The sequence below is a fragment of the Lepisma saccharinum genome, chromosome 1 (genome assembly GCF_977018435.1).
Source record: "Lepisma saccharinum chromosome 1, izLepSacc3.1, whole genome shotgun sequence".
NCBI lineage: Eukaryota > Metazoa > Arthropoda > Insecta > Zygentoma > Lepismatidae > Lepisma > Lepisma saccharinum.
In genome coordinates, this window is record NC_139229.1 from 169441526 (window position 1) to 169460480 (window position 18955).

Below are 18955 nucleotides of genomic sequence, written 5' to 3' on the forward strand. Positions count from 1 at the left end.
TCCACGGCAATATTTGTGTCATTTTCTTTCTTTAATATTCACGCGATCGTTGTATAAATATACACGGCTAAAATTTTACGGTAAAAACAAGATGTTACTCCTATATGTTAGAGATTACTTTCTTTTTTTTTTTCAAAAACAAATTTAGCCAAACGAATTACCAAGCTACTTTGTGTTTTGCTTGTTGATTTGATCGATTGATTTGCTTTGTTTAACTTCCCTTCTATCGCAAGGATGAGGATGAATAGTGATAAGATGAAATTGATGAGAGGACAATCACATAGGACTCAACGCAGGAACCACAGAGAATTATACTGACTATGAGTCTAGACGCCAGTGACTCGTTAGTCTGCAAAATGCAGTCCAGGGTTACTTGGGTGTCTTCAGAAAGGATCACCTATAGACCCCGTATTTTATTTGTATTTTTGTTAATTATCGTCGCATTTCTTCCACTTTTTTGGTAATCGCGACTACGAAGAGTTCTAAGATGGAATTGATGAAGGAACACTCGCAAAGAACACCCATGCCAGAACCGAGACTCGAATCCGTGCACAGAGAGCCAGCGTTACAGCAGTGTGAGTTTGTGAGGAACAGTGTAGATTTTATAATATTTAATTTTTTCTATTTCTATTTTGATTATTTTCCGTACAGCGCAAATAAGTATTTTAACAACTTGGTTAAAATCACCAGTATGAACACTTAGGCATAGTACGTATCTTCGACATAATCTGTCATTTCCTTTTAGTCGACTCACAAATCTAAACTCATCTTACAAAATTGTATGTGTACCTATAACTTTTCCTTTACTGTGATACGTGATCTGTATTACAAATATAAAATTTGAGGCTTCAAGAAACTGAAATAGCACACAGTAGCAAACAGTAAACTTTTGTCACGTCAATAAATTAGTATAATAATATAAAATAAACCAAAATCATCCACATTTATGACAAAGTAAGAGACAGCTTAAACGAAAACTAAATGTAACAAAATAGTGTAGAAAAATCAAAAATATGTAGTGCGTACAGCCTATGGCTCGCACAAAAAGAAAATAAATCTAAATCTAAAATAAAAAAACTTAAATTAGACAAATCATTTGGGAAAAATGATGTTACATATTTGTAAGATTCTCGAAAATTAACTTGTGATACTAAAAACTTTAATCGATTATTGAAATCTATATATTTTTTAAATAATTCAATTGTGTCGAAATTATTTTGAACTTGTAGGTACATAAATAGACAAGCTAGAGATTTTGTAAAAGCATAGAGGAAGCGTACCGAAGTCCAAACTAGACGTTATATGCCAGACTACAGCTTTCTTTGGCACTGTACGAACTAAAGTGGCCAAACTGTTTCAGATGAACGTCTTGAACTAGAAGAACGACTATGAAACACTTTTATCTTGTAGGTCGTGTGAGAGTACATTGTTTTTCAGTTCTGTGATTATTGAAAATCTTATAACTTTCCTCCTTGTCGTTATTTCTTCTCTCCTAAACTGAAAAGAGTTAGTTTCTCGCTACTGCTATGCGGAAACAGATTACGAGCAACATTGTATGTGCTTGACAAAGTGTTTCCGAAAGTTAATAATAAACGATGACATGATTTTCCCAAGTCAGAACTCTCTCCCGCGTTCCAAATTGGGATCCACCCACTTTCCTCAAATATTTTGACAGACTGCTTTCTTCGTTTCTTTTTAAGTGAATATTCAGGACCAGAGAAAGATGAATCTATTTGCGTTTCTTACAACTAAAATTAAACCGATGAAAATTAGACACTTTGTATCTTATTTCTTCTAATTAAAAACGTTAAAAAAACACTTTTCCTAATATTTCAAAGTTTTCAAACATAATTGTGTTCAAATAAGTTATTGTATTCGAACGCTTGAAGTGGAAATTGTTAAGTCGGGATGTTTCTTGGTCCTTGAGACTTGTTCCTATATGGTTTAACATGGTGGCAATGAGACAGCTGGAGGAATGTTTTACGCAAATTTCCTAGTTGGGGGGATACCATCCTCCTCACTATGAGCATTCTATTCCAAAACCTAAGTTAGTCCTAATCTTCTCTTCATAATAAATTATACGCGCATCCAAGGGCAGAATTTGGGTTGAAAAGGAACTTTTTTAAACATCACCATGTCTGACAATTTTGCTCAATTTGAATGCTATGCTCTTAAATTATTTCTTAACATCGATTCTGGAATGATATTCTTAGGCAAATAATAAAATAACCTTTTGACTACGAAACACTGTTTCCAACTTTAACATTAAGAACGTTTTGCAGGAAAAACTGAGGACCTGACTTTGTAAAATTTCCCTAACGGTGCATCAGGTACATCGAATCATAAGAAAACAGAACGAAATGATAAATTTAAGTTTAGAATTGAGTGAACGAGTGGTTCTGTATGCCTATAAACTAACATGGACTGAAGGATAAAGACCAGCACTAACAAGGTTATAATCAGTTGTAACGCCTTACTATCGCTACAAAACTGCAGCGAAAAACAACTGTTACTGCCACGGGATTTATTTTACGAATACGTCTTATCTCTTTTACTTGCACACGTGTAATTGCACAAAACTCACCAGTTACGAAAACACGAAACTCACAAGTTATATTCACTCCCATGGATAAAACTATATATTTTTTAAAAAAATCCTGTAATTTCTGAATATGGACCTAAATTATTTTTGATAATTTCAATTTTTGTGAAAATTAACACGGTTTATTATAAATATTAATGAAATATTATTGGTAATATTAATGAAAATAGTGAAAGTGCAAAGAGTGATTTTAATTACAAACGAATAGGTCTGAATAACGAAGACTTTATTGTAGCACCATCTAAAAATACAGCATTTTTATGCAAGTTCATTATGTTTCATAATTGATTGGTAGTGTCCGATAGTTCCAATAGATGTCACCCTAAATGTAACTTAATAATATGAGATAACTGGATATTAACAAAGAGCTTGTGCTATGTCTTTACAGCCTTAATTTTTAAAATGCCCCCCTTTTTTCGATTAGGGTACTGCTAGCTGGATTTCAAAATATTTTCCTTACCACGTTTGTATGTGATTTCTTTCTGATCAATCTGCTAGTAGCTATTTGTAAAATAGCAACAACTATTCTATCTCATTTCAAAAAACGTACGAATGTTCCGGCCATCGTGTTTACAATGGCCGGAACATATTTGGTGTGGAAATAAATACGTACACTTCTCCTTGGTTGTTGTGTATTTATATAATATTTGAAATTAATGGTACATGATTCTCGTTATGAGAGAACATAACACAATGGATTGATTGTTATTCATAAACTACTTGTTAAAATTCAAAGTATGTGAACGTATTAAAATTTATACAAAGGATGCGTTCTGTGTGAAATATTAATTTAAAATGTAATGAAATTTAAGTGCTCGCCTAATATGAAAATTAATGTGTAATTTTTGTCTCCAATGTTGCTTTTAATGTTCATTACAAAGAGACAAATAGGTGATTTATAGTTTAAATTTAGTAGTTATTTTTGGGTGAATTGATAGGCCATGCCTAATTTCCTCGCCGGCCCTCGTGGCGGAGTGGTTAGCACATCGCGCTACGACGCCAGGGGTCCCGGGTTCGAATCCCGGCATGGGCATGGATGTTTGTGAGTGTCTATTCATTAATTTAATCATGTCATCACTCATCCCCATCTTCGCAAATTAGGCAAAAGTGGCACAAAAAACGAAGTAAAATAAAGCAAACCAATCAATCAATCAACCTAATTTTCTCCCCGCACATGGTGAAGGAATTTTTAAGAAACTTTTTGCGACTGATGCAGAGACCTGTTTCGATTTTTCAGCTTTCTTTTATATTTTTGTTTCATAAAATATACATATATATTATTTTGTTTCACACAGTCATAGCTATTTTCAAGTTCCTTTCAATTAAAAATTTGATGTATAGAGAAAATTACGACCCCCTTTCAACATTTAAACATTTAAGTCTGTAAGTATGGAAAATGAACCAAATACAACTGATTCCACACGGTTCTATAATTTGTAATTAATGTATATTTGTGTACAATAAGCAGTTGTGGTAGATTTTTGAAGTAATAAAAAAGTTTACTCCGTGAACTTTTGATATTATAGAACACAATTTGAGGTTGTCAGTTAACATTAATGGGAGATGCAGTCGTACGTGGGCTTTTTAATGTTATTTGGAATGGCTCAAAGAAACGTTTCCTCAGTATTCAGCTTTACAGTGTTTTCTGAAAAATAAAGTATGTACATAAAATGCCTTGACAACACAAAGCGCAAAGCTGTAGGCGAAATGACTCAGTGAAATGTAAGATATTTGTAGCCACTTACTGGTAGAATAATTACTCCATTTATCAATTCATTGTAATGGTCTGTTGTTTGATACATCTGTGTCAACACGAATGTTATTTAGGAGTCGCTTTGAGATTTGCAGATTACAAGAGCTATCAGAAGACTACTAAAGTCAGTGCCATGATTCAGTTCATGTAGGAATTTATATATAGCCACGCAGAGAAATCAAATAGAGAATAATATTTCGCAATGTCATGGACGACAATATTCCTTGTTTTTATAGCCATTTTTCTCTTACGAATCGGATATACAAGTTCACAAACGTCTACGTCGCTCATAAAAAAAGGCAGAGTTTTTCTGTCAAGCTTTCTCAACCTGAAAAATTATAAATATTTCATCCGTTACAAGCAAATCAGGCATGCGGTTCTAAAATAAATATATGACAGCATAAAGATTTTTTCTTAAATTTATGAGCGTGTTTCGTACTTCTTAGAATGTCATTTACTAGAATTATCGTTATTAGTGACAATAATTTATTGGGGACCTCTAGTTTTTCGAAACTAACATTAGGTTTGATTCATAATATCGAGAATTCCTTTACCGAAAAAAGAAATGTAAATTATATGTTCCCTCAATTCAATTTGGTACTTAAGATTGTTAATTTCCTGATTTCTGAATTCAATATTTATTATTAATTTTACTATATCTGTGTAAAGTAATTGACAGTTACTCATTTCCGCTGGAACCTTTACCTGACGGTAAATCATTTTTTTATTTTTCTATGATTACTGTATTTGCAGTCAGAATATGGTTTCCAAAGCCAATTATTACTTTGTCTGATATGTTATCAAATATATTCCTTTGTAAATGTAACGATTTTTACTAAATCTTCACATACAGCATAGAAATGTAATTATAATTTCATTATATCTACAATATAATTATCAGTGTTTTATCTTGTATATTACACGGATAGTTAAAACATAAGAATAATGTTGAAATTTAAAATATGCAGAACATTCTTCTTCAAATTCGAAATGTCAGATTCCGTTGTTTTTCTCCTTCAGTATTCGTGAAAGATTGGAGGTATAAATTTTATCCAAATCACACATGGATTTGTGTACAAATAAAATCAACTTCTGAAATGCTTATGCAGTAAACACACACACACAAAAGAAACGAAAAAATAGGTATACTCAATGAAAAGTGACTACGGTATTTAAAATACGTGTATATATAAAATACGGAGTACACAAATATGCTTGTTGCTAATGTAATTAAAATTAAGAAAATTAATTAGCTTATGAGGTGTTCTTAAGTAAATTCTCCGGACAATTTGGAAAATATGAATAGGTGGCATCGTGAAGTTAAACCCTCTTTTTACAAATCTTTGCAAAAATAAATAAACACAATTTTAGTGATGTCTGAACACAATTCGACCTGCGATTACCTCACGTCATGGACACAAAATGGCGTCCGAACTTGCGAACAATATTTCGATCAAAATTCCTTCACTTGACGACCCCCGCCTTCTCTCGTCTTTCTTCTCCTTTCGGTGGTTCGTGATTGTGCGAAATAAAACGACAAGCCTTCAGTCTTCATTCCAGAACAGAGACCTGACGTGATCTCTCCCGCTGTTTGCTGAATTTTGATTGATTTGTTATGCCTCCAGTTCCGAGCAGAAATTCCGATTTTGAAATATTGCCTCCCAAGCTCCATGCTTCAGACGGGAGGATAAAAAAAACTTCGTGTTCCTGTTTCTAAGTTATGGAATTTATTCATGAGAAATCGTTGAATGCCCGCATATACCTATGAGACAGTTTCAGCCCATAACCAAGATGTCGGATTGTTTCACATCTAACAAAAGTGGGAAACGATTTGTCTCGATTCATCAACAGGGCAAAAATTAATTAACGATATGGTACTGGCAGAAAATGAGATTCATTAATTGACGCAAGAGAGTGCATTAATACTTCTGAATGCATCAGGTATTGGATATGCACTAAAACGCTCAGAATGCAAAATGCATTTGACGCCCTCATGTTGACTCCAGTGACACATTAAAATGTTAATGATACACTTGTTGTGGACCAAATTCACAGAAAAATTTATCAAAAGGTACTTTTCTCATCATCTGTTGTTCTGTTTGATTGACTGAAAATACATCAATTGAGAATATCAGGCACGCTCATTTCTGGGAATCGAAAAAATACATGTTTAACTGTGTCACGTGATCCACCAAAAAGTGCATCAACCACCTTGATGCATTTCGAGTCCTCTGAATGTGTTATAAGCATTATTATGATACATATATGTCCATGCCTGAGCAGGATTCGAACCTGGAACCTCTGGCGCGTTATGTTGCGGAAGCCGACGATAAAATAACCAATGGGTGTAAGGGAGTCTTTCCGAAGACACCCAAATGTCGACCTCACTTCCACGCAGTACACCCTGGACTGCATTTTGCAGACTAGCGAGTCTCTGGCGTCTGGGCTCACAGACAGTATAATCCGCCGTGCGGCTCGTGTTGTGTCGTCCCTATATGTATGTGATTGTTCCATCGTTCGTCTCATCCCATCACCATTCATCTTCATCTTCACGATTAACCAAATTTGGCAGAGAAGCGACGTAAAATATGTGCAATCAATCAATATCCACTAGACTGGGTCAGGTTATGTTCCCGGACAAAATTAGCTCTTTCCAAGATACATTCAGAGAACTAAATGCATCATATCGATTGATGCACCAGAATGCATCGATTGATGCACTAAAGTGTGTTTTATGGCTTCTTCAAAGAATCAGATTCACATTTGATGCATTTGCGTGCATTTTAGTATGTAGTGAATGAAACACCAAAGTGCATAATTTGATTCAAGTGAGGATTTATTTCAGTCGAGATGCACTTCAATGCATCAGTTGATGTTCCTTGATGCACCTTCCTGCATCTTTTTGGATGATGCACTTGAACGTTTGGTTTGACCTACAGAGTTGATGTAGCTCAGACGAAACGTTTATGTGCATCATCAAAAAAGATTCATTCTGGTGAATCAAAACGCATCAACTGATACATAGAAGTGCATCTCGACTGAAATAAATCCTCACTTGAATCAAATTATGAACTTTGGTGTTTCATTCACTACATACAAAAATGCACCCAAATGCATCAAATGTGAATCTGATTCTTTGAAGAAGCCATAAAACACACTTTAGTGCATCAATCGATGCATTCTGGTGCATCAATCGATATGATGCATTTAGTTCTCTGAATGTATCTTTCCTTGACCGTCACAGTTCACATTCACTGATGCATTTAAAGTGCATAATTGATTCATTTACTTCTCTGAAATCCCCCACCTCCACACCAGCTCCGTGCCTTAGCCACACATCACGACAGCTCACCGTTTCTGAAGAACAGGATGTGTTTATTATGTCGGGAGTTAATTTTTAAGGTTGCTAACAAAGGATGCATTTTCGCCTCGTCCACAAGAGCTTCAGGATAATAAGACAATTCTCCGTAATTGCAGCGGGAGTAATTAAAAATCCTCTAATAATTCGTTAATTTAATATTCAGATTGCAGGGTGCAATAAAAGCCCAAGGCTCGTTGCGTGTTCTTTGGGTCGCTGAAATGACATCTCGCTCGCAAGACACGGATTACCGGAACCTTCACAGCCCCTGCGAGTACATGCAAGTGGAGGACTTGAAAGGTTTAAGGATGAAGGTGTACGGTTTCCTTCACTAAGTACAAGCTGCCGAAGAAGAAGTAGACTCAACCTGGCGTCGGACAGAAGACAGCTTTATACGTTGTCGCCTTTGGAAGTGCTCTCCAGAAGCATGTTACTATGAAAGTAACGTAGAAATGTTGAAAAACTCCACGAAAAATGCCAAAACATTGCTCTGAATAATGAAAACTTTAATTTCAGATGCAAATATTTCCATTCTTCATAAGAAACACATGTAAGTAGAAGCACATTTATTAAATATATTTTCAGTAGCTACAGGGTGTCTCTACCTTAATAATCGACTTATAGAGATCCGCTTGGAGATGTTGCAATTAAGAACTCACTGGTATTTTATTCTTCTAATACTTGCACGCATTTTGACAGTATTGAAAGGAATGTTCGCCTTATTCAAAATTGAACCTCATCGCTTCGAAACTCACATGACGAATTGATTGTAAGTTTAAATGTGCATGACAATATTTAATCCATTGTCTCAGTACAATTGTTTCAACTTAAATTTAAGGAGTGGCACATCGGATAGACAGTTTCGGTCAACGAAGAACTAAGATACCAATAATTACACAATCGCTTGTATCATTATGCATTTGGAGTGAATATATTTGATGCATTTCCATTTTGAGGGGATGGTGGATCGCATTCTTCTTCCTTGTCCATCCTTTACGTAGTTGTTGCGTAGAAGGTGCCTCGAACCAATGTTTCCATTCTCACCGGACCTCATCAACTTCCTCCCTTACACTCTGTCCTCAAATCCCTTCCTTAGTCTACCTCTGGAACATTTTTCCTTCTGGTATTGCCTCCAGAAACTGCATGCTTACGTTTCCCTCCCTTTTAACTTCTGGATACATGATGAAACTACTCGTACTTCATTTGTCTCTCAGTGGATGATTACACCAGATTTTCACAATTATTTCATTTCTTACTCTGTCTCTTCTTGTTTAACCTACTATCTTTCATAGCACTTCATTTCTACTGCTGTTATTTGCTAATTCTCTTTACTTTCTTAGTAATATTTCAATCACTGTTTTATATGCTTGGAGTTTGGCCCTGGTTCTTATTTCTTGTTTCCGAAATATTATCTGGTTCAATTGTACGCATTATTTGCTTTCCGCACACGATTTGAGATTTCGGATTCTATTTTCTCAGCTGCTCATAGCTTGTAGACTGCTCGAGTTGCTTTTCAATATGGTTATGGCGAGTTTAAGTCGCACGAGTTTAACGTGTTAAATAAGTTATGGCAATAGGCCCATCCCTTAAGTCCTAGCGCGATGCTTGTGAAGTTCCTTAAGCCTTAAGGCGTTCCTAAATTCGATCATGGTGCAATAAGTGAACTACGTTTGTCTGTGAAAATCACCTATTATTTGCAAGCAATGCGTGTACATGATGGTTTCTAACTGCACTAGCTCGGAAAATACAATATAATTTGAACAGAGAGCGACTTGTAGCAAAGTGCACACGATGGCTGTGCCATAACTGTTCTTATAATTAGCAAGAACGTCTGCAATAGTTTATTTCTGGCAGAAGGTATGGTCTCCTGCTGAATGCCATCTGGAAAATCCCCAAAGGGAGTAAAAACACACTCCAAGGTAGGGTGAGGATACTCGCTCTTGTATCCCCCAAAGTGAGGTAAAACTCACCCCTCTATCTTCAAAGGGAGGAAAACGCACCCTATGAGGGTCTATTTGTGACAAGACAAATTCACCCCCAGAAGATGAATTTCCAAACCTTTATTTTTTTCAGTGTAACTATAGCTTCAACATGCCAGTTAGACTGACGGAACTTGCCCTAGGATTTATCACTTGACCTTGATTGATTGGTTGATTAATTTGGTGTTTCAAGTCCACTTTATGCACAGTAAGGCTAATCGGAACTGGACCTACAGTTTAAAGTGGGATCCGAAAAACTATGTGCCACCACCGGGTATCGAACCCGGGACCCCTTGATTACAAGGCGATAACGATACAACTACGCCATCGGGGACACCTATCACTTGATCTTCTGTTCCGCGAAAGAAAGTCATCAATCCACCACCTCAATTGTATTCTCACTCTCTATGACCGCTATCCAGTGGCGGCTATTAGGGGCTAGGCATGAGGGAGTCAGTTCCCCCTACACTTTTTGCCACTTTTGACCCCCGCACTATACTAAAACTTATCTACCAAGGGCACGTAAACAGTCCTTGCCCCCCCCCCCTCAGTTTTGGAACCCAATCGCCGCCACTGCCGCTATCTGACAGGAGCAGAATTCCTAAACTCGTCAATATGCGTCATCATAACCGTGGCATTGGCAACTTTATGGAGAAATCGCACATCAAGGAAAGCACAGAGCAGTATCCCACGTTCAAAATGACCGTGGTTTTCCGTAAGAGCGCATAGGAGGACGCAATCTTCATTACTGCGTACGGCGATGCGTTTGCTCGGTGCGTGCGAAAGCGATTGTGAAACCGTCTATTTCCACTCGAAGACGTCGTTGACGGGCAGCTGTCAATTTAAGATTCCTAACGAGGTCGTTTACGAGGCAAGAACTGTTTCTCTTTGGACTATCTTTTGGGGCAACGGGTCGAGAATCCTGTCATTAGAATTGACATTGTGGAACTGTCATAACAATCGACCATGCAGTATACCAACAATGGCCTGCACGGAAGAGCAGGGCTTAATGTTTCAGTTGGTGCAGCAATATCCACAGAATTGCGGACTGTCTCGGTCGTTTCGAAGAATGCCCGCTAGAGAGCGTTACTGAGCATCGACGTCGCCAGAAATTTTTGTAAGAGGGAGGTCAGGCCATTTTTAAATGATAATTATTATCATGGTGATGAATGTTATTATTACACTGTAATAAGTATTATAAACTAATAAAAATAAACAAATTTTATTCCAAATTTATTATTATATCCCTGAGAAGGCTCTTCTATTCGATCTACCAGATGTGTAAATAAATATCAAGCACATCTGTTTTTCATTATATTTTTACATTTCATGTCAATGCTCGAAGTGGTTTGGGAACGCCAAGAATGCTCTCAAGTACCCCCAAACTAGACGAAGCACCCCGCCCCCCTCAGTTAAGAATCTCCACTTCGAGCACTGTCTCATGCCGTTAGTGTACTGAAAGGCATTGTTATTGTATTTTGTTATTAACTTTTACAAACATGGTTGAAGAAAAATCTTTAAAAGTTAGGGGAAAATTTTAGTCATAAAGTTTTTGTTGTTGGAACTCTCCGTGTCCTCCCGTTTCGCCTTATTACGTTTTCACCTACCCCAATACAATTTCAAATGATTTATGTGACACGAACTTTCTAAGGCGAAACGGGACATCCCATTTTGCCTTATCCTCTTTCGCCTTACACACAAAAAGTTTCTCACCAGAGAATATTATGGACGTGAAGGGTCATTATTATTAATGTAATAAAACACCATGCTACATTGAAATATATACTTTTATTATTATGTAAACGGATTTATATTAACTGTATTAATAATTTTGGTACTATTTATACTGACATTTGTAAGAACAAATTTTAGGTTAGGTTAGGTTAGGTTGGGTTTGTGTGTAAGGCGAAATGGGATGTTCCGTTTCGCCTTAGAAAGTTAGTGTCATATAAATCACGTAAAATTGTATTGGGGGGGGTAAAATTGAACTCTCGCATAAAAAAGGTAAAGTGCTCCACTGTGCTTAGCACAACGCCATGAAGGGGTGTGGGGGTAACGCCCCACACTTTCTTGATCCGGTCGTGAGTGGGGATGATGTGATCAGCATCACGCCCCTGACCGCCTTTACCCCCCAGGGTTTCCCCCAGGTACCCATGTTATTCGACACTGGGTGGGCGCCGGGGCCGCTTCCAACGTTAGAAAAGTTCCCGGATTTGAGTGTCTATTCATCAATTTCATCCCATATATTCGCAAATTAGCCAAAAGTGGCACAAAAAGCGAAGTAAAATAAAGCTATCTTCTCTCTTTCTTTTTTTTGCATCTTCTCTTCATCGTCTCTCACTCTTCCTTATTTTGTCTATCTTCCTCTTTCTTTCTTCTTCTGGTTCTCTCTTTGCTTCGAACTCTGTTCCATTCTTACTATGTGTTCCTCTTTTTCTTTGCATCTTTCTTTCATTCTGTCTGTTGTCTCTGTTTCTCCTTTTTCTCTTCTGCTACCTCTCTTTCTCTCTCTCTCTTTCTACCACTTTCTCTTTATTTCCTTCTCGTTCTTTCTATCTCTATCCCTCTGCGTGTGATTCTAAAAATGCGAAAATATCTCCTGTATACACTGCATCCTTCCTTCGTGCATTTAGTTAATCTTCGCGCAATTCTTTTTGTATTATTCCAGAAGAATTCGACTTCTTCCGTTCTAGAGCGCAGTTATAATATCGTACTCAAATTAATGACGACCTTTCAAATTCAATTCGGAGATGTAAACACCGTTCAGAAAACCATATTTGGTGGGTTGGTAGGCACGGTGGGCCAGAGCCGTCCTGGCCCGGGTGGCGACGCCAGTGCGCAGTCTTTTACAAATGCACTTAACTCTTCTGGAAGCTTATCTCGTTCTGAATTTGAGTATTTATTAGAAATGAAAATTTCGCAGAAGTAAAAACTGATTCAGACATACCAAAAAAAAATGTTGTATGGCTATTATTTATGGCTACGACGTGTTGTTTAGTGTGGGAACACGTTCCATTAGGTTTTAATAATAATTGTTTTTAGTTCTGTAGATATTGAGACGCAGTTTGCAAATCAGATGCGTCCGTTGCTGGATACAGGCGCGAACAGTGAAACAGAAAATTGCGAATAAATTCGCTCTTTTCTGAAGGAGGTGAAAGACAAAGCTGCCCCTGAACATTACAACATGCCGTGAAAGAATATGAGTGGGTGGGATGCGGAGGTAAAGTCCCAAGACGTACGCGAGTGGAGGTTATGTGATCAGCACCACGCTCTGCCCGCCTTTACCCTCCCCCATCCCCACCCGAATCCATTTCTTAGAGACTGGGTGAACCACAGAGCCTCTCCACGAAGAAACATCACTGGAAAAAATTCCCGCCTGGAATCGAACACGGTTCTCCCGCGTGTCAGTCAGGTACATTATTATTGTTTAATTACCAGTATTAACAATAACTACAACTAAACATTAAAATGATGAAGAAAAACTCAGGAATAGTTCGTTTCCTTTCTGTTGTACCTGGTCGTTCGCAGTCTTTCAACTTTTTATTATTTTCCACGAATTGTTTCTGCATTAGCTATTCTTTTGTCCTAGAAAGACTTACTAGATATTTTACAGAACCAGAATTTAAAAGCAATAATGCAAAAAATATATTTTAAGAATAATCTCAGTGGGGGGAAAGCTGACATATCCGTCTGTTAAAGCAAAACAGCGAACGGTGTTTGAAAATGGGAAAAAATATCATCACTAAAATTAAAAGTTATGGAGGCATAGGCGGTCTATATATTCATATATCTGCCCTCTTAGGCATATTCCATTCACCGTATTTTAATTATCGGACTTTTCTTAAGCGTATTTGGAGAAAAATACCGAGAAACTAAGCATTTGCCGAAAGTAAACGAAATCGATAGTTACCAACAGCATCACAAAAATGTTTCGATTGTTGAAAAAATGTGAATTTCATCATTCATGACTGCAAATGGTGCTAATTAAAATGATTTGTGATGGGCAAGACCACGATAACTAAATACAGCCTAAAATGAAAATCATTTCATAACAAGTCAACAAGGAATTTCTACTGTTCTAGGAATCGGTAAAAATCAAGACGACGTATAGAGAAAGTGAAAAGAGAATTGCAATAATTAGAGTGTTCTCTGCTAGTCTAGTCAGAATTCTCCATATTGAGGGGAGAGTATAGGTGTAGTATGTCTCCATATTGGAAGAATATAGGTGTGATATGTATGTATGTTTCAAGTTCTTTATTTGTGTATCTTTTCTTCACTTTGCTTTCTTGTTAACCATGTTAGGTTAGGTTAGGTTGGGTTAGGTAAAGAAAGCAGACAAAAAAGGTGTGTATGTTTTCTTTACCTAACGTAACCTAACCTAACCCAACGTGGTTCACAATGATGTATCGAGAAAAAATGTGGAGACATGGTGCCATGATTAAATGTGGAAACATACTACACCTGTACCTGAGGGGAGAGTGTAAGTTTTAATTTAGGGCCCTGTAAGAGTAAATTCAGAGACAAGATGATCATAAATTGGACATTCGTGAGGGAAAAAATGGGAAAATTTGGGGGGTGTTGGTGTGTGTGGGTAAATCACAGTAAAATAAACTTTATACACACACTTGTGTGAGAGAGAGGCAAGGCTCTACGTAGTGGCATTTTTTCTTTTTAGGAATGAGTTTTCTTTCAGATATCGACAACTCTCCCATATTCCGCACTTGTACAAATCTGAGAACCCTAATGCATTTTTAATGGACTTTGTATTACGTATGACAAAATACAACAACAAAACTAGGTCTTATGATTAATATTTTTTTAGTATTATTTTACCTTGTTTGCATTTCTCACTCGAGGTGACAACATATCAAATAGAAGCATGACCAACTCACGATTCCCCTCTAACATATTCACGTGCGAGGAATGCTTGTAATCTAACCTAACCTACCCAAACTTACCCCGAAAAGATATTCTCCCTGGATAATATTTGCAACCAGAAAAGGGGATGCAAGTACCCAGTATAGGGGAATTCACCCTCATTCTCCGAGCAAATACCACCATATGAAGTAACCACTAATGATACATACACATCGTTGCTGGTTCTTTAATGGGAAAGGTGTGAATTAAAGAGCATGGGAAGAGGGGGTGGGGTTGTCAGATGTCCAACCTATGACGAAATTTTACAAAATAACAAACGATATATTCAGCATGTTTTCAAAATTTGATTAGAGAGGTTTATCATATTCCGGAAGAGGAATCAAACATTAGATGTATCGAAAACGATTTTTCTAAAATCCAAGCGAGTAGCCTAATAACGGTTGACCTACACCAAATTCAAGTTTATTGTATAAACATGTACTTTTAATTCGTAAGATTGTAAACAGTGCTTATGACACTGGCAGTCATTTCAGATACAAGGAGTCCCGGTTCAGTTCATGGTAGATAAACACTCCAGTGTTTAAGATCCCACAGTGTTCAATCTCCATTAGTTTATCTGCGTGCAAAATGGTCTTAACGATATAAAAAATACAGTGAATCAAACCTGAGCTCAGAAAGCTTCGTAATCTGGTGTACTGGGTTCGAATCTCTCCGTTATAAACATGGATGTGGTGAACTGGTGGCAATATTTCCCACACGCTGGAATCCAGCTATGAAATGTTAGAAGATAAATAATTTACCACACCTATTTTACCTTTAGTGATAAATCAATGGTAAATCAGAGTCAGGAGCAAAGCCTCAAGCCTAGAAAGTAAAATGCTCAAGAAAAATAATTAGAAACTGTGAATAAACCTGATTTCAATAAGAAGATAATGGCGGTTCTGAAGTTGGCAACATGAATTCTTAGGAGTTGGCAACCTGACTACCGTTGGGATGGCAACGTGGCTTCCTTGAAGACGTCAAGAATTAGCCTAGTCTTGTCCCCTCCTCCATAGCCTAGGACCAGGTGTTACAGTGAGTCCAGGTCTTAGACTCAGCATACGCCACTGATCATTATGTTTGTTCTTTCATCATTATTTCCTCAATTAATACATCATTCATCCGCATCGTCTCGAATGTAAAAGAACTAGTAATGCAATATTTTCTTTTAAAGAGCAGTCGTCGTGTGGAAAATGTAAACTATGTTTGTCTCCTGCAATAAAATAGCCACCCATGATTCCTTCTGGATACTTCATAGTTGCAGGCTAAGAAGTCTCTGGCGCCACGATAATCGTCTTTGGCGTCCTGTGGTTTCTATTGTTTCTTACGGCGAACGTTCCTTCACAACCTCAGCTTCTATCCAGGCCTCACGATTTATTTACGCCTGGATTCAGTTCATTGTAAGGAGTTAACCTCTTTAAGTAATGGTTTAATTCCGCCCGACATGTCAAATGCTTTGTTGATGTCTTTGTGTTTTTTCTTACTTTGCGTCGCTTTTTCTGTCCCTTTAGGCTAACCGCGACGATGAGGATAAATGACAATTAGATGACAACTGATGAAAGGACTCACAAAGGAACTTACGGGCGTAAGATAACAAATGGGTAAGCATTCTGCAAGAAGATACAGAACAGCCTGTGTAGTGACAAAAAAAAGGGGGGGTCAGGGAGCGTAGTAATTGCTCTTACCAACAAATTGTATACTATTACTAAATTTTCTGATTACATAGTGCAATAGAGGATGTTATAATTTTATAGTTCTAGGTGTGGACAAAAGCAGAAACAAGGAAGGGAATTGTTTGTCTGGAATCTATATTTTTTGTTGGTATAAAAAGCGATCACCAACCCAACACGAAAACCACGGGTTTATCCAGAATTTTCAACCGGGAGGGGGGTTGTAAGTTTGTATTTAGGGTGTTGTAAGGTAAAGTTTAGAGCCAAAATGAGCATAAATTGTTAGTCTGTGAAAAAATTCAGAGGGAGTTCCGTTGGGGAATTTAGGGAAGTGTTGTGGGGTGTGGATAAATCACAGACCCATACCAAGCCCAGGGATCGAACTCAGAATCCCGCGAGTCGAATATGATAATGTTTTCTTCATCTTTACATGTTTGCTCACGTAAATAATTGCTGAGGCAAATCGGTAGCTTAATTTTAGTATCATACCAAACTAAATTAATTGCTGGCATCCAGCTACGAAACGTTAGGTATTTTTTTAAGAAAAAATAATATAAGCATGCAAGTAAAATGAAAGTCGCGTCTCTTACCTGAAGACGGTCGATCGGAGTACCTCGTGCAGTAGACCCACGCCGGCCACAGCAAAGGACCCTTGGGAATCGCCGGTTCAACCTTCTCGCGCGGCACGGCCGGTTTCGTCGTCTCCGCGGGTGCCTTGTGGTGGTGGTGGTGCTCTTCCGCCGTCCTCGTGGCAGCGGGCTCCCCGTCGGCCTCCGCTTCCCGCCGCCTATGGTGGTGGTGGTGCCCGTCATGGTGCCTGGTCCTCGGTTCGAACCTCTGCTTCTCCTCGATGGCTCGCCGCCCGAACTCCGGCCTCAGGATGTTGTCCACGCTGAACGGGAGCGCGGGGCCGGGCTGGTCGGGTCGCGGCGGGAAGTTGTAGGACAGCAGCGCCCCCTGGTGGGGAGACGGGAGAGGCCTCGGGAACGGAGAGGTGCAGTGGCTGCCCGACGACGACGAGCATGGCGACGGCGAGAACGACGACGACGATGTCGCCGGGCTTGGGCTCGGTCCGGGGCTCGACGCGTTGTCTGGGCTCGACCTGTCTGTCTCGAGCGCCATGTCCTCAATACACATAGAAAAGTCCTTTTTACTTTTACAAGTCTTTGCACGGTGCACCACCCTTCCTGTCTCCTACCGGCAAGGGTGTTCGCTTACGTCTTCCTCATGTCGATCACCAAAACGCTCAAGGTCATCCGAAGCAGAGGTCAAAACCTGCTGAAAACCTCTTCCTGGTCCACCCTTGCTTCGCTGCTTCCGTTTTCGTGCCGCGAAAACTTCGCAACTCTATCTCATAGCCCACCGCGATCTAAAACGTGCCTAGATCGCAGACATAGCTTCTGCAACAGCCGATAATGAAAACTTGCTCGTCGGGGGAAGCTACGTAACGTCCGTCAAAACATATGACGATCGGCTTGTTGAACTGTGTACAAACCAAGCCACCGCGCGTGTCGATGTTTATCGTGGCTAGAGCTGTCACCCGTCTAATGAAAAGATTCAAAAGTTCGTTCTGGCTCGTTCCGGTTGACGTTTTCTCCCCCTTACGTCTCAATGCGACTTTTCGACTCTCGGATCAACCACTTCTCAACTTCCAAAACTCACGACAAGGGGTGAGAGAGAGAAAGAACAACCCACCCTTGCCTCGCTTTCCGGCCCGAGCGGTTTTTCGCTTTTCCTGTGCAACAACGTCGTCCCGTCCGAAGAAAACTTGGAGCACGTTGCAGGCCGGTTTCTTCCCCCACCAGACACTGTTGCCTGTCTTCTCAAACGTCACAGCTTACTTAGCACGCGCCACGCCCACGGGAGGCTCAGCGCGCTCCGGCCAATCGGCTTCGAGTTTACTGGAAAGGGTACCCGTCTCTGGGCGGTGTCTGCTGACGTTCTATTGGTTCAGCGGGGACGTTTGACGAATGCGTGGGGCGGGACCGCAGATTAAGCTGTTGATAATTCTTGAACTTCATCAACGTAGAAGTGGCTTGTAAAATGAAATAGGCTTTTAGCCGCTGGGGAATGCAGTGCAGAGGCAAGGTATGCAACGTATCCACACACACATAAAAGAAGGGTAAATGTGTATGTAAAAATGGCCTGTGCACAACGAACGACAGAAGCTCTTGTTAAATTTTCGTCTTGTAGTCAGGATTCGATTCCTGAAAGGCAGATATTAAATAAATGAGATCGTATCGATTTTGAAACGACATTCGATATTATGGGTGGAACCGAGACGAGGTAAGTCTCGGTCTCGTCTCGAAAATCGAGGCGGCCTTTCAAGTCCACCTTACCCGAAGGGGGTTGGGGGGCTAACCACCTCTTGCTTCTCGATTTTTCGAGTGTGAATATTTTTATAAAAAATTGAAAATACATTACATTGTTATCAAGGGTGTTCCCAATGTTTTTGTATTACTTTTGTTCATAAAATCACAAAACGTACTTAGGATGTTCATAAAATCAATAAGGTAAACGTACAAAATAGCAGGTAAAAATTCACGTGGTGGGCCTGTCAGATCCACCTTCCTCTTGAGATGTGTGATCCGACATGACACTCAGACTCATGCCTGTAAGAATGTACAATTGGTTGGTAATGATGGTATTTTATGTAATTATTATATAACTTCACGT

At 38.9% G+C, this 18955-nt stretch overlaps 1 protein-coding gene across 1 annotated transcript in view; it reads right to left on the reverse strand.

Annotated features, from left to right (window-relative positions):
• LOC146003881 (homeobox protein engrailed-2a-like) overlaps positions 1-18072 on the reverse strand; it is a 63759-nt gene extending 45687 nt beyond the window's left edge. The window contains exon 1 of the mRNA XM_083142343.1: positions 16870-18072. Coding sequence (XP_082998469.1) covers positions 16870-17416 — 547 coding nt within the window. The 5' untranslated portion in view covers positions 17417-18072. The remainder of the gene's footprint in view (positions 1-16869) is intronic.
• Between the last annotated feature and the right edge of the window lie 883 nt (positions 18073-18955).